At 44.0% G+C, this 13,467-nt stretch overlaps 1 protein-coding gene across 1 annotated transcript; it reads left to right on the forward strand.

Moving 5' to 3' along the window:
* The first annotated feature begins 498 nt into the window (after positions 1–498).
* On the forward strand, positions 499–11,833 carry bbc3 (BCL2 binding component 3). Its single transcript, XM_014162363.2, has 4 exons — positions 499–907; positions 3,533–3,806; positions 6,522–6,727; positions 9,211–11,833. The coding sequence occupies exons 2-4, from the start codon at positions 3,545–3,547 to the stop codon at positions 9,304–9,306; spliced, it is 564 nt and encodes a 187-aa protein (XP_014017838.1). The 5' UTR covers positions 499–907; positions 3,533–3,544; the 3' UTR covers positions 9,307–11,833.
* The last annotated feature ends 1,634 nt before the right edge of the window (positions 11,834–13,467 follow it).

The following is a 13,467-nucleotide window of genomic DNA, read 5'->3' on the forward strand; positions in this document are numbered from 1 at the left end:
CCACTCCACAATTGTTCATGTATGTGTCTGTGTTATTGTAATTTACAGCCCATGGTTATAACGAGGTTATAACTTATTATGTCATGTATAACGGGTTATAACATGCAATGCAGAGGCACTTTGAACCCTTGTCATATACAGTCAATTGTCCTCATACATCATCTCAACTTCACAACACACCAAAAGAGACAAACAATACTTTTATGGTCTGACAAAGGCATGCATTGATAATGATGCTGCTGCTGCTGCTGATTTACTGATATGCAGTTGACAATCCAATGTATGCATAAAACAGGCTAAAATGTATTACAGATTTTTGCACCCATAGGCTAGAGGCACCAGCTACTATACAACCAGACTTTGTTTACCGTTAACACAACAGCTGCAACAGATGTGGTAAACTCACAGGAAAGCAAAATGGGCGGGAAGGGGGCAGGGTTGGGCAAAAAGGTGTTTTGTTTCTTCCTTTATAATCTTGTCCGGGGTATTGAAACAGAGTAGCAGCGTTTCTCTAGTCGAGGTGCATGTCAGGACATGTTGTCATGCATGGTGGAGAGGGCGTGGCGAAACAGGCAACGGCGGGAGTGAAAGCAAAGTGATACCACTATGAAACACTCTCCCCTGTAATCAACATTTGGACCATAGCTCCGTAGAAACGGTTTGGATAAGCATCGATTTCCATGGAATAAAAGAAGACAACACGGTTTGTATGTGCTGACTGTTTTGACAATCGTAGTTGGAAACGTGGAATGTCACAAACTACAAGTGGACTTTCTTCAACATCTAACGCAAGGACAAGCCGCGAGTCAAACAGCTTGTTGGACACATATTCTGATGTCAACAAGCAATCGACAGTGCCTCAACTACAGACAGATTTACAGTAATCACGAATCATCAGATAAAGCAAGTAAGTCTTAAAACTTAGCAAATGTTTTGGTGATGCTGCAGGACTTGGCTACAGCACAGCGGATGTTTTGACAGGCTGCTAACGTTAGCTACCGTACGTATCAAGATAGAGCTGTTATGTATAGCTAGCTAGCTAGCTATAGCACACTCTTAGGGTTCTTCGGCTGTGGATTTAGCTAGCTGTCAAAATAACTTGACACGTCAAATTAGGCTATTATAGCTAGCATGCTACATTGTAATCGTAGTAGTTTCAGAAGATAGTTTTCGACGCAATCACTGTAGCTATTTCATAATATTTTGAAAATAAATTATTGACGTGGTAGGAGTCAGCGGCACGGATGGGTTTTTCTGTAACATAAAAAGTGTGTTGGTGTGATATTCAAGTGGCATCTTCTTGTTGGTTGCTGCTTTCGCAAAATCGTTTGTGGTGTCTTGTTTTACACACTTGGCTGTCATGAGTTTGATGTGTGAACTTTAGTGGTTGTGTGGAGGAGAGGAACAGATAAGATAACATATGACAGAAGCCCAGTGATGCATTTCCACGTTAAACTTAGATATGGAATTCACTTTTTTTTTTTATTCCATGTTGAGCGTTTTTTTTTTCATCTTCAATTACATGACAGTCACAGGCAGCATTTCAACAAGTTTAGACCGAGGCAGACCCATGTTGCGTGGAACTGTTTCTCCTGCGCAATCACAATCCGCCTTCAATGTTTCTTTTCCATACTTCATCATTTCCGTGTGACACGTTTTATGTATTTTGAGTCGGATAGGAATGATACGATTTGTGTGTTGCAACGTAAATACATGTATTAGTCGAGCAAAAAAATTACATCAAGCATTGCAATAGTGAGGATGACAAGCGGACGAAATATTTTTTGGTGTTACTGCTGACAGAGTTTGGCGCGCGCTGTAGTGTGAAGGAGCGCGTGTCAATCGGCTGCTGGATTTGTTTATAAACAACCGTCGCGCTCACGAGGGCGTAGCGGCTGCCATCTAGCGGCCACATGACACATGGGTTGGTGGGTCAAACTGTCTGTCGAGGAGGGAGGGGAAAAAAACATGTTTTGAGAGGTAGCCCTTCCTTTGGTCACTGTTTGAAAACGTACATATATATGCTAAGGCAACCTATATTTCCCGTGGAACAAGGTATTTTAAGCTTATACCTTTAAACCCAATTTAATGTAACATGTTGCTTGATATTTGGTTCTGAGAAATGTCCAGCTCTGCATTATGAATTGCCCTAGCACCGAGACCCATAGGGCATACCCAATGATGTATATAAACCCTGGGTTGCTGATCCTATGTATTGGCCATTGAGAGGCTTTGAAGACACCGGTCGGCCATATTGGCACTCCCCAGTAGGAGCTGCCCTCCATTAGTAGTAGTGCATGGGTAAAATCACAGGTGAAACCAAGTCAGAAAAAAAGCCATCATTTATTAAAACCTATGTGTTGTGATAATTGCGTTGTTTGCTCTATAACAATGTCATACTCTTTATGACCAGACAGAATCAGATAGATGGCCAACACATACAGAGACAGAGGGGCGCTGTTTCACTTGCTCGGATGCTTTCTCTGGTGAGATACAGTCAGTCTCTTGCGGATTGAAGGATAATTATGAAAACATAGAGATGTTTTTATCTTTTTTTCTTTCGACATTTTTGGGTGAAGCCTGCCTTCCCTTGGCATCTGTGAATACACGCCACAGTCCGTAGGAATGAATGGAATTTTACAGTATTTCAATTAAATGCATCAAGAACAAAATTACATCTATTTAAGTCGTTTTTGTTGTAGTAGAGCCAGCACCATTAGTAATCTCGAAAAAATGATATTTTAAGGAAAATTATTGTATTTATTTTTTTGTTTTTATGTTTAGCTCACTTAATATAATTTAAAGTATGCATTAAGGTGTATGTAATAGAATACATGTGGCAAAAACGAATGTAGACATTAATAAATGCATTTCTATATCTTCCAAAATATATTATTACAACGTGTGGGAGTGCCAAGATGGTGGCTTCAACACAGCGCCCCCTATCAGTCATCTAGTGTATATATAAATCATTGGTATTACCTCCAGTCAAAGCAATCAGCCCAGCTGGTAATACACTCATGTCCCCAGTGACCGGTTCGTACATAAACATCCTCTTATCAGGCTGCAAAGGCGTCGGTTTCCTCAACTCCATTTAATGGGAGGGCCGCCAAACCCCCACCCCCCCACCCCACCCCACACACACATGGAAAAATATGACTACTGTCTTAATAAAACACAATTTTCCACTACCATGCTAGGGTGGCTAGCCACTTCTGGACATTGTGTACAGCAGGGGTAAAAAACAGACAGGTGCCACCTGATTGGCTGAACGCTGTACACAACACATTTGCCATAGGAGGGTATTGCCGGCTACGTTATTTACGTTGGGAGGCGAAAGACCAGACGATGTATACTTTGGCAAACCTTGGGGCTAGAATGACCATTTAGAATGTTGATCCCTTATCTTACAGCTTAATGTCTTTACACACAAACATTCACCGCTCATAGTAACCAGGTGACAACGGTTTGTAAAAGGGGCAATCAGTCATTGTCTATTACAATTTTGTTATGCATTTGTAAACATCAACAGACTGCACCTGGTATGGCCCGCCCCCAGACGAAGAGTGGAGTGGACCACCATGGTCGGGGCAGACAACACAGCTGCCGCATGGAGGTCCAGCGGCCAGACACCTGGCCTGGTGGCAGCAACAACCCTCTCCAGGCTGCATACCACCAGTCTTGCCAACTGCTCCCCAACATGGACCCCCAGCCCAGGCAGGGCTCTCTGCCGCCCCAGCCCCAGAGAGAAGCCACCCCACCCCCCAGTGCCCATCCACTGGACACCCCCACAAGAGCAAGCACAGGTAGGCTATTACTACTAGTTGCTGGATGATGTTTCATGTAGTGTGTGTTGCTGCTAATACAGAGTTCTTAGGCATAGGCCTAAATGGTAAGCCACTGAGGCAAAAACCATGGTCATGTTAGAATAGGATTACAAGTGGTAGCTGTGAATCGCTTACTGCTATGAGGAAATACTAGCATCAAAGGACATCATGCTCACATGTCAGTGCAGTGGCATTGGATGGGAAAGTTCCCCCTCAACTGTGTGATGGAATGTGTGAGTCGATCGAAAAGGAAAGTTGATGAAATAGAGATGCATTTTGCATATGAAGCAATAGACTTCAATGTGATTGTTATTGTACTTGTAAGACTCATTGATGCTTGTACATCTAAGTGAAGTTCCTCACCTGTTCATTTTCCACCAAGTAGAAATGGGTAGGCTAGTAGTCAAAAAACGGTTGTCATCACCTTAGGATGTAAATACAAGCAGTGCAGAAAATGCGCCCTTTAAGCATCCTATAGCGTTAACCTATTGATGCTTTACCTAGATTGACTTTAGTATGACCTAAGAAGCTTGCCCTTGGAACCCAGATAGAAAGCTCTCAACTGAATGTTACACATTTGCTGCTGTTTTATGCACTCGGTTTGATCTGCTGTGTCCATGCTTGTGAAAGAGTAAACAAACCTAAACAATTGAGATGGAAACCAATGAGGGGAGGGGCCTGGAAGAAGGCAGTCAGAGTATTGCATCTCGAATAGGAGCTTCACGTCCATTGACAGGAGTGGAAAGTTTAGCCTATGTTTTAACGGACACAAGCTACAGTATGTGGGGTATTGTTGCGGTAATTTATTGCAATGGTAAGTGTGGATTAGGCTATTTCTCTGAATCTTGTCAGAGAAGAGTTCAGGGTTGTTCTGGTGTGGTGTGATATTGGTGTGCCTGTGAGGATTTTAGGGCTGGAGGCTTTGGGCTACGGAGCTACTTACGAGTCGAGGGAATCATTTTGAGCACGTGGCTTTGCAACTGAAAGGAATAGTTTGGAATAGTATCTCTCTCTGGTGCTCTCTCTTTATGCCTGTAAGTCAAATGCTGTGGCTGGGGCTTGTCGAGACTTGTCCCCTGCTCATGGCTTCCCATCTGTTCCCCTCCCTGGTTAGAGGCATAACCTACCCTCTCTCTCCCCGTTTCCTTCTGTTAGACCCGCCGCTATTTCTACTCAACCATTTCTGTTTCCTCTGTAATCCCTCTTTCAGCCGCTCCCCTTCCTTGTGTTTCCCACCTTTGCGCTCTCTGGCTCTCACTGCCTCTTCCCCAGTCCCCGGGCAGACTGGTCCCACCCCGCCCCCCAGCCTGTCCACCCTATCCCAGCCTAGCCCCTGAATCCGTCCACCAATGGCTTGATTCCATCTCTGGGAGCACCATCTTATAGTTACCCTGGCAACAAGCCAGAGTTCCTCTGTTCTCTCTCTCTCTCGCTCTCTGTCTGTCTCAGAAAATACTCATGACAGCGACTCAAATCCCGCTGCTGCCAGGAGCCTTGCTTCCTGTGGAGCGCTCTGTCAGGCTCCGTTCGCTCTCTCTCTCTCTCTCTGTATCTATCTCCTCTCGCTGTCTAGTCACCTGCATCTTAAGGATCAGAAAATACTCATGACAGAGACACAAATCCCGCTGTAGCCAGGAGCCTTGCTTCCTGTGGAGCGCTCTGTCAGGGCTGTGAACAAACAGTGGGGTTTGGGAGGAAATTGGATGGAAACCGTTCATAGGATGCACAGAGTTTTTTTCCCTCCACTTAATTTGAAGTGTCTTCCAATCTTGACACAACGCAACAGTTTGTAAAAGGTCACTAAAGCATTTCATTGTACTGTGTACACCCATGTATACTGTGCATATGACAAATAAACTTGACTTGAATTGATTTAAATGTATTTTCTCGATGACAGTCGGCAGTGGCAGTGATGCACACAGTAACTTTCAGTGTTGTCGGTTTGCGTTGCAGTAATCAGAGGGTAATAAAATATCATTTTTTATCACCTCTATGCAAATAGGCTTTATCCTATTCTGAATCTATACAGAGTAGACAGGAGTTCCTCCTTCCAACAAACACTGTAGTACACAAACACAAGTATTCTAGACTTAATAAGCAGATTAGAAGATTACATTCTAACTTTGAAGGGGAAAATACGGGGTTGACGGCGGCAACCCCCAAGATTGAAAAAAGTCTTCAAGACTAGTCTGAACAGTCTGACAGGGGTGGTGGGGGGGGGGGGGTTGCATTGTTAGTTTGACTTTCAAAAGAGGGGTGCTTTGGGGGGCAGGGGAGGGGGGTACATGTTTACCCAGTAAACAATGGGTCTGTGTTGCTAAGCAGCCTAGCCACCATTAAGAGTGTAGCCTATATGGTTTAGACCAGACGACATGCTTGTCTCTAGACACCTAAGACTCTTATGGAGCCTGAGAAGTGAGGACGGGGGGCATCACATTTTGGGGTGACGGAGGGGATGTTTTGGATCATGTTCTTGTTACTAGACAAACAACAATATACAGGAGACATGTTTTATGTCCCGGCAGGCTATCCACAATCTGCCTCCTACCGAAACTTGACCTGATTCAGCCTGGTCTGCGCTGCCTTTGATGTAGGCTAGTTGATGTTGTGTTTCAGAGCTGGTCGTGGTGGGCTATGGAGGTCCAGCTGTCTGCCAGAGGCAGTAATGGCACATGTGTTGTTCTTTCTCCCCAGACCCAGACAGAGAGCTCCAGGACACCACAGCCAGGGATCCCCTGCCTGACCTGCTGCTCCAGAGAGAGCGCTCTCCCCAGGCTTCTCCCCAGCACAGAGCCCCTGGAGTAGCGGACCCGCGGTTGGACAACGAGGTGGTGGAAAGAGTGGCCAACCAGCTCAAGAGAATCGGCGACGACTTGAACGCTACGATCCTCCAGAGAATGGTAAGGATGAATGCGCACACGAATGATCTGTTTATGAGATGGTGTATTGTTTGGTGAGTTCTGATAAATGTGTAGAGGTGTTTTCAATTTAAATGTGCATGTGTAAGTCGGTGTGTGTGCGTGCGCATGATTGAGCGTGTGTGCATGTGCCAGTGGTGTAAATGGATCAATCTGATATCCCATGAGCTGGGAGTGTTGTGACTGAAGTTCAGTTTCCAGTGGCCCTTCCCCCTCCCCGTCCTCCCTCCCTCCCCCTGCTGGGCTGTATCGCGTGAGGAGCCAGTCAGTGAGGCAGCCACAGGAGTAAACACAGGGTAATCCCCCCTCCCCCCCTCCCCCGGCACCCGGCAACCTGCCTCCCCCTCTGCAGACAAACACAGCTGACGTCACCCTACTCCAGCGCTCACTCACATGCCTCTGCCGAGCCGAACATTCCCCTTCCGCGTGCACACACGCGTAGACGCAGACACAAACGCTCGCACACACACACACACACACACATAATAAACTGTCAAGTTTATTACAGTATAATAAAGCCCTTGGTCTGTGGATCCGGTTGGCAATGTTTTGTTTGCGCTGGTTAAACTGGCTCTTGCCCTGCTGTCTGGTAACAGTGGAAGGACAGGGGATTTTGGGAAACGTTGTTTACAGGCAGGCTAGCTAAAAGGACTTCCTTAGCGCGAGTAACAAAAGGCCTGCTTAGGACGGGGTGGGGTGACTAAACCACAGGCACGTGAGGGTCATAGTCCACTACAAACACACACACACACACACACACACACACACACACACACACACACACACACACACACACACACACACACACACACACACACACACACACACACACACACACACACACACACACACTCACCACCACCATTCTACTGTTTCTCTTGTTCAGGGCGTTTTTTCCCTGTACCTTGTGTTGTGACCTCTCCTACTGTGCCCCTCTTTCTCTGTGTGGTCAGTGGTTCTCTATCTTCTCTTACCCTGAGTCCTCCTCTACTCTGTTTTTCTCTCTCCCCACCTCTCAACCTCTCCTCTCTTTCTCCCTCCCTCTCTCTCTGAGTCTGAGCTGTAACTCTCTCCTCTCTTTCTCCCCCCATCTCTCTGCTAGCATCTCTCTGTCTGTCAGTGTCTGGTTTTCATTACTTCTCTCTGTCTGTCAGTGTCTGGTTTTCATTACTTCTCTCTGTCTGTCAGTGTCTGGTTTTCATTACTTCTCTCTGTCTGTCAGTGTCTGGTTTTCATTACTTCTCTCTGTCTGTCAGTGTCTGGTTTTCATTACTTCTCTCTGTCTGTCAGTGTCTGGTTTTCATTACTTCTCTCTGTCTGTCAGTGTCTGGTTTTCATTACTTCTCTCTGTCTGTCAGTGTCTGGTTTTCATTACTTCTCTCTGTCTGTCAGTGTCTGGTTTTCATTACTTCTCTCTGTCTGTCAGTGTCTGGTTTTCATTACTTCTCTCTGTCTCTTTCCCACATTCACACACTCTCTCGTCTTCTCTTTTCCACCTCTCTCTCTCCTACTAAAGAGCAGGGTTATTTTTAGAGAGGGACTCAAAGCTGCTGTTGTGGGGCGATGTGTCACCTCTCCTGGCTCTGTCTCTGAGACTGCCTAACTCCACCCAGGTGCACCGTATGCACACACACACCAACACACAGATGTACTCACAGACTCGCACGCGATAACATCTCAGCTGTTCCAGCAAGTGGATATTAAAGCCATTAAAAAGTATAGAATCTAGAAAGTCATAAACTGTGTAATAGTGTTTTCACATAGCCACAACATCCAGTCATTATGATATAGGCTTTCTCTTAAAGCAGGGGACAGTGGATGCTATCCTATGGCATTTCTAAATGAATCTCTTGGTGAATTGCGGATGTTTGTAAAGACCCAAGCTATTCTAAATATATCTTGAGAGCTAAGTCAGTTCAGTGTCACTTATGTCCGTGTAGTGTTACACTGCAATCATCAACAATGTAACCTCTATCCCTTATTTACTGTCTCAGAGTCAGACTCTTCATTATATCCATGGTTTGCCAAGGTCACTTTGTCCACAAATGTTCATTTGAACAAGCGTCAAGACTGAAAGGCCAACCGTAAAAGACAATTATTTTGGGGCTGAGGACTAATTTCCCCCCCTCTCTCTCTCTCTCTCTCTCTCTCTCTCTCTTCTTCTCTATTTCTCTATTTCTCTCTCTCTCTCTCTCTCTCTCTCTCTCTCTCTCTTCTTCTCTATTTCTCTATTTCTCTCTCTCTCTCTCTCTCTCTCTCTCTCTCTCTCTCTCTCTCTCTTCTTCTCTATTTCTCTCTCTCTCTCTCTCTCTCTCTCTCTCTGTCTCTCTCTCTCTCTCTCTCTCTCTCTCTCTCTGTCTCTCTCTCTCTCTCTCTCTCTCTCTCTCTCTCTCTCTCTCTCTCTCTCTCTCTCTCTCTCTCTGTCTCTCTCTCTCTCTCTCTCTCTCTCTCTCTCTCTCTCACAGGGTGGCAACCCCCAACAGCAGGACTGGAGAGGCCTATGTCTAGGAGTCCTCAACTTCCTCTCGGATACCCTCAGCATTCTGTACCGACTGAGATAGACTGACCCTAGTGATTGGACACGCCGGAGCTCCCTACTGGACCAATCACAGACTGCTTCAGAATGGACTCAGTCCGCTGGAACGGACGAACCCCTTTTGTTTAGTTTCTTTTGTACATCTTGTGTATATATATATATATTTTTCAATCTCTCTTTGGGACAGCTCTTGATGAAGCATTCTGACCCAGGTTGTTCTCCCAGACCACGTGGGCTTGTGTGTGTTCCTGTCCTTCCTTGTAAACTGTGAAGCACACTGATGTGTGGTGTGGTGGCGACGTGAGGGCTTTACCTGGTGGAGAGGCTATGGCTCCTGTATGTGTGTGTACAACTTCTTCCAATTAAGGTCATGGTACAGTAGAATGAGCAATTCAACTGCTCAACAGCATGGCTTGATGCGGGTACTGAGGGGCCTGTGTAGAATCCCCTGTAAGTCACACTATGGCTAGTACTACTCAGTTTATATCGCTGGATGAGCCAAGCTTACTGCTGGGATAAGTTATAGCGATATACTATATGGGATCTGCTGTAGAAGTCGGCCTATTGTTTCAGACAGGACCAAATTGACTTGGTAAACAATGCCAGTACACTCTTAGTAAAAATGCGGCTGTCCCCGTAGGAGAACACTTTTTGATTCTACCTGGAACCAAAAGGGGTTCTTTAAAAGGGTTCTCCTATGGGCACAGCCGAAGATCCCTTTTAGGTTCTAGATAGCACCATTTTTTTCTAAGAGTGTAGTGGTGTATATAAATTGATATGTATGCTACTCTTCCCTTCAAATCTGAATACATTTCATTGACCTTTCTGTGCCTTTCTATCGCTCCCATCACCAGGACAATCAGTGGTTGGTGTGTGGGACCCTGGATGGAGCAGTGGTTCACACACACACACACACACACACACACACACACACACACACACACACACACACACACACACACACACACACACACACAGAACACTATATGAGCCAGTTACCAGACCATCACCTCTATTGGAGGCTCTGAGTTGAGCTGTAGCACTGTCGGACAATCCCACTATTATTACCAGTGTTAAATTGTTTGTATATATTTGTTTTGGGAGATGGTGGTTTGGTTTGGAGGTGGATAGGAGCCAGTAACAAGGCATCGTGAAGACCTGTTATCATTGGATGAGATTCAATTAGCTTTAAACGTACTTAAATTGTAAGTTCTCTGTTTGTGTTTGAAACCTGCCATGTATGCAGTTGTTTTTGTCTTTGGACCAACAGTTGGAAGCAGTTAGTGTATTTAAATCCAGTGGATTTGAGATGGTATTTCTGGTTAAAACATGACTTGGATGTTTATCTTTTCATGATTACTTAAGATTACTAAATGATAATCAAATTGCCCCTCAATTGTATGATACATGTATTGTAGTTTGGGAGAAGAAAGTGAAGACCTTTGTTTATTTTGACGGTAACCACGTTTTGTAGCATTTTGTTTCGTTTTCAAAAATACAATTTGTATTTACTTTTTTTGTGTGAAATAAGTTATTTTGTTCTTTTCGTTCCTAATAAAAAATGAATTCCAAATTTATTTGAAAGCCACGAACCCATAAAATGAGGATTGAAAAAGCTTAAAGATAAATATCTGACAATAGACTGGAATAACTTGACTAGTCAGTTAATCCCCAGTTACACAAAGGGTGAACTGTCAACTGTGTTAAAGCATTGATATCTGTCTTTGCAAAGGCATTCCATTGAAAAGTTTCCATGGTCAGTTTGTACACAAAGTTTTATTTCAAAGCATCCAGGAAAGCAGGCCTTTTAAGAAACACAAACCATTTTTGTGAAACAACAACTGTCCCTATCAATCCAAAGCATTACAAAGAGGAACAACGTGTGTCCAAATGTCTAGAAAGAGGTCACAACAAGCAATGTAGTGATTGAAATCAGTTGAGAACGTTTGCATGTCAAGTGGGAGAAACTGAGCCTTCACTGAAGCCAACAGTTTAACCTTGAACCCATGAGGTTAACACAGTCCCAACTTGCCATGTAAACCTGAAATAGACGTTCGGATGGATACAACTGTGATCATCCTATTTTCTGTGTTGCCATACTGTATCACTTATAAGGCCTTAACATTACTGCAGTCTGCTTTGTTTTCAGTTCAGGTTATTTATTTCTTTGAGCCCCTTTTTGCAATGTCATTACACCTTTAAGCAAAGAACCTGTGAGAATACCCAACCACCTTTTTTTTTCTGTGGGAAACTGGGCGTCCCCATAGCGTTCGGAGCACGTGTAGTTAATTTCCTGTGACAGCCTCATGACATCCTGTGGTGTGTGCTGTGGCGTGGTCCACTTCCTGTGGCGACTATGTGACTTCTTGTGGTTCCGTTCTCCAATGTACTCTCTCACAGAGGGATGGCACTGCTGTAAAGTAGCGGCTTTGTGGGAATCTCAATTTCAGTTTCATGCTGTGTAAATGTGCTGTTTTTGACTTTTTTTAATGAACTTTCTACATTAATATTTTGTACAGATTTTTTTCCTAACAATAAAGATATGAAATCTATTTACTTGTTTTGGCTTGTATTTTTTAGTAAGATTATCAGATTTATTAAAGGTCCAGTGCAGTCAAAAATGTGATTTCTCACACTATGAGGTTGGAATAATACTCTGAAATTGTGACAATTATAATATAGCCCTTTTAGTGTAAGAGCTGTTTGAAAGGACTGCCTGAAATGTCTGCCTGTTTTGGTTCAATGGAGATTTGGCCTGCCAGGTGACATCACCAGGCAGTGAATGAGTTAATAGACCAACAAGAAAAATAGTTCCAAACCTGCCTGTGAATAACAGCTAGTTTTCCCGAGTCAGACCACTCCCAGACAGTTCTAGCAAAACCTTTGCTTGAGAAATTGCTCTTTGCTAAGATGCTATTTTTGTTTCTTTTTGACTATTTTAAGTGAATACAACTACAATAAGGTACTTAACTGTTACCCAAAAGTGATTTGATATTGAGATAAAAATGGCTGCATTGGACCTTTAAATAAATATTATAATAGAATGATATGATTGTCTGTGATAAAAAGGATAGTGGACCTTTACAGCGCAAGGTTAATACAATGACTTCAGTTGGTTCAAAAGTACTTTATCCTCATGGCCCTGGATTAAAGAACAATCTCAGGTTATGCTCTTTTACTAGTCTACTGTTTCTCCTACTCTATTATACTGGTAAGATCTTATCACACCAATGACTCTTTGTAGTCTGTCACCTGATTCCTGTTGGTGGATGAATGGGGACTAGCGTGTGATGGTCAGTGGTGGTCTGGAGGTTCGTGACAAACAGTAACACCACATATTTGGAGAACATGTCAGGGATTCCCAGAAAACAGATCACATGAACACAGAGACATCTTGAGTAACTACACAGTAACGCAAGCTTAACAACATGTATGGGTGTAATTCTCCGATGCTGGCTGCTAATGATATTACGTGGGAATGTTTAGAGATTGTTGAACTGTAGGCTATGTCCTCTATTCAGGAAGGCTTTGTTGTTTGTTGTTCTCGTGGTTCTAAACATGGCCTGGATTGTCTCAAAAACAAGAACGACACCTACTTATAATGAATAAGTCCCCGACCCCCGTTGCAATGAGTCAACAGATAACATCTAGGCCAGAGGTCCTCACCTGCACTCTGTGCCATATATGAACCAATTGAATCTCTCCGCGTCAGCGGCAGAATGAGGTCCCCATTGTGATTGGTGTCGGGAGCGACCGCTTGGATCTTTGCTGCTCAGTCTTTACAAAATGAATGACCAGTGCTGGAGGGGGTAGCTTTTTTGGTGAGTGGGAGAGGGGGGGATTAGTGGGTTGGTCAGGGAGAGAAGATAAGAGACGTGCTTTAATTAAAAGGATGGGCTTAAAGCGATGTCCGTAATGAATCCTGCTTTTTCCTAATCCCAGGAAAAGAGCAGTGACTCTTTATGGGGCTTAATCAGTCATGGGTTTCATTTCAAGGCTCTGGCTGTTTTCCTTTCCACAAATTCCCTCTTCAGGCGAAAAACAAGACATTTATTTCCACCAAGGTGCTTTTTCTCCCTTCAATAAGTCACAAACAGATACACAAACAAACTATGTGGAATATCATGCTGCTTTGTCCCTCTGGGTTGAGAAGATACTTCTCTGCAGTTTCATGGTCAAGGACAAA

This window comes from Salmo salar, chromosome ssa20 (assembly GCF_905237065.1).
Source record: "Salmo salar chromosome ssa20, Ssal_v3.1, whole genome shotgun sequence".
Lineage (NCBI taxonomy): Eukaryota > Metazoa > Chordata > Actinopteri > Salmoniformes > Salmonidae > Salmo > Salmo salar.

Excerpts from the sequence above, each read along its gene's own strand:
- bbc3 (XM_014162363.2), top strand. The coding sequence starts at position 3,545 with ATGGCCCGCCCCCAGACGAAGAGTGGAGTGGACCACCATGGTCGGGGC. Across the intron at positions 3,807-6,521 it reads CCCCACAAGAGCAAGCACAG|ACCCAGACAGAGAGCTCCAG; the intron begins GTAGGCTATTAC and ends CTTTCTCCCCAG. Across the intron at positions 6,728-9,210 it reads CTACGATCCTCCAGAGAATG|GGTGGCAACCCCCAACAGCA; the intron begins GTAAGGATGAAT and ends TCTCTCTCACAG.